The 3,004-nt window shown below is 39.5% G+C and overlaps 1 protein-coding gene across 1 annotated transcript; it reads left to right on the top strand.

The window, feature by feature from the left end:
* The first annotated feature begins 2,023 nt into the window (after positions 1–2,023).
* Positions 2,024–2,779, top strand: LOC133094550 (LYR motif-containing protein 1). Its single transcript, XM_061195163.1, has one exon. The coding sequence runs from the start codon at positions 2,411–2,413 to the stop codon at positions 2,777–2,779; it is 369 nt and encodes a 122-aa protein (XP_061051146.1). The 5' UTR covers positions 2,024–2,410.
* Positions 2,780–3,004: the final 225 nt, after the last annotated feature.

Raw genomic sequence — 3,004 nt, 5'->3', positions numbered from 1 at the left:
TTAACAGGAAATCCAGAGCTCCAACTTCAATCAATTCCAGTGTCAAATGTCTGATTATCATATGCTCTACTTAATGAGTAACTAGCTAGACAGTAAGATCTCAGCTTGATTGCAGCATGATATGTACAAACCAGACCACTGCATTTTCTATTTTTAACACAGTTAAAGAGTAACAAATATGTTTTAAAAGTCCACGGGAAAAAAAACACATAGCTAGGAGAATTGAAAAACTAAATGCTTCTAATTACAGGTTAAGTTACTCTCAAGGGTCTGGGCTTGATTTTTCCTTAGGATCTCTCTACCAGTATCTATATTATTTAAGCCATGATTGTCTAGTGTGAGGACAAAGCCAAACAGTTTCAAGCATACCCATGATTTTTATTATGCTCTTCCTCAGAATGAATCAAGATTTGAGTCCCAGTTCTACCACTCAAGAGCTACATGATATTTAGAATGCTTTTCAGTCTCAGTTTTCCTATTTGTAAAATAGAGATAATAACCTACTTCACAGGGCTGTTGTAGGAATTAAATGAGAGAATCTATATGAAATACCTATTTCAGCGTCTAGAATCTAGTGAATTTTCTTCGAACCTCTCCCCATCTCTAAACATTCCTACTATTGCAAACCAGTAGGGATGTATATGGGAGCATCCCTTCCATTCCTTTACAGCAATGAGTTGAATGAGTATCTTTCTGTTTATAAGTGTTCTTGCAAAATATATTGTTTTGTGTGAAGGTAATTTTGATTTCTATAAATAGTATTATATATCTCATTCTAGTTTTATTCTATTTCCATTTTGGCTTCGGCTTGGAGGAGCTCTTTAATTCTTGTTATTGTGGTTTGGGAAAAGCATAAAATCTGTTAAATATTAGTCCTTCACAGCTCCTTTTCAAAGGCAAATTCAAAAGCAAGATTTTCTAAGTCAGGTATGCCCAAACTTGCTTGGAACAACTTTATCTGAAGAGATGAGATATACATGCAAGGCAAAGACATGATTGTAAGGGTGCAGACTTTTTCTTATCATAGGTCTTTTTTGGGTTTTTTTGCGGAGGTGGGAGGGTGGGGTGGATGCCCCAGGTGCACAGGGTTGAGTTAATCATATTCTCCACTTCCTGGCCCATTATCATCATTGGTCTGTGCAAGGCCTCGCCCTTATTTTATTTATTTCCTTTAACCCCTATTCCTCATACCTTTCTCCTTCATCCCTCACAGGCAACCATGCCAATGAGTTGAATAGATATCTTTTTGGTTGTTAAGTGTATTTACAAAATATATTGTCTTGCGTAAAGATAATTGTAATTTACTTAAATAGTATTTTGCTATATATTTCTATTTCTTTTTTTCACTCTACACTATGCTTTTAAGTTCATCTATGCTGCCATGTGTAAATCTGCTTAGCTATTTCTGATTATTGCCTTGTTCTATGGTGTGGAACCACCACACCTAGCCACTGTCTCAGTAATGGACACTCAAGGGAGCATCCAACCACCTACCACTACAAATAATGCTGAAATTAAAATTCTTAAACGAGTTCCCACATTTACCTATGTGAAATTTCCTTGGCGTACGTATCTGGGAGCAGAGCTATATATTAATGTATATAATACATAATTTTATATATTATACTTGATACAATTTTAATTTTATCAAGTACTGCTGGATTACACCTGTCTACTGGTACCAGCTGTCCCTGAGAGTTCCTGTAACTCCAAACTTGGCATGATATAGCTTTCTAAGAAATAGAAACTGATATCTCATCGTTTTAATTTGAATTTCTCTGATTATTGATGCATTTAAGCATTTCTTAATTTGCTTGTTGGAGTTCCCTGCACTGTAAGTTAGGCAAATTCATGTTCATATCCTTTGCACATTTTCTTATTAGAATTGTTGTCTTAGTCTCCAGAGCATTATCTGTTATGGAAACTTGTCAAATGGTTCATGCCATGGAAACATAAGGGTCATTTTTAATTAAAATACCATGATCCCAAAAGACCTAGCGCCGCGGAGGGAGAGCCAGGAGGAGATGGACTGGACCATATTTTTGGCTGGGATGGGGGGAGAGAGGAGAACTAAAGGGAGAAAAGGGAAATAAGGAAAGGATGAACTTAGATATATTGTTGGCTGTACGGCGGAGCGTGGTCTAGAGTTTGAAGTTTAAGGAAGGCTCGAGCCTACCCTCGACCTGGGACTGATACTCCCACAGAGGTCCGTCCGGTGGTTTGGTACGGCCTGGCCCACCGGACCTGCCAGAGCTCAGTCGGCCGCAGCTCAGCTGGGCTCCCGGCGCTGCCTCCTCCCAGCCTGCGGTGCCTAGTGCCAGTGGCTACCCTGTTGAACAGCGAAGATATAGACTATTTCCATCATTGAAGAACATTCTGTTGGTCATTGTTGGACTGGAGAAACTCGAAGATGACAACGGCAACACGACAAGAAGTTCTTGGCCTCTACCGCAGAATTTTCAGGCTTGCGAGGAAATGGCAGGCTGCATCAGGGCAGATGGAAGACACCATTAAAGAAAAACAGTACATATTAAATGAAGCCAGAACACTGTTTCAGAAAAACAAAAATCTTACAGACACAGACCTGATTAAACAGTGTATAGATGAGTGCACAGCCAGGATTGAAATTGGACTGCATTACCAGATTCCTTATCCAAGGCCAATTCATCTACCTCCTATGGGCCTTACCCCACTACGAGGCCGGGGACTTCGAAGCCAGGAGAAATTGAGGAAATTTTCCAAACCAGTATATCTCAAGTCTCATGATGAAGTTTCCTAACCCAGAAAAAAAAGTTTTTTCTGAGAATGATGCGCCAACTAGGCCTTAAATGTAAACCAGACAGCAAAGCTCTTCTTGATTAGGAGCAAAAATCCAAATATCTTCTTAAAACCTTCGAAATACTGGTACTCACCCCATGATGTGTGCTCACACATCACTACAGTTTGTCAGGATCTTGCTGCCTGAGTGGACAACACTAACCCTAGAGGTCATGGACCTTAAATC

Source organism: Eubalaena glacialis, chromosome 1 (assembly GCF_028564815.1).
Source record: "Eubalaena glacialis isolate mEubGla1 chromosome 1, mEubGla1.1.hap2.+ XY, whole genome shotgun sequence".
Lineage (NCBI taxonomy): Eukaryota > Metazoa > Chordata > Mammalia > Artiodactyla > Balaenidae > Eubalaena > Eubalaena glacialis.
This window is presented reverse-complemented; position numbering and strand designations above follow the sequence as displayed.

Excerpts from the sequence above, each read along its gene's own strand:
- LOC133094550 (XM_061195163.1), top strand. The coding sequence starts at position 2,411 with ATGACAACGGCAACACGACAAGAAGTTCTTGGCCTCTACCGCAGAATT.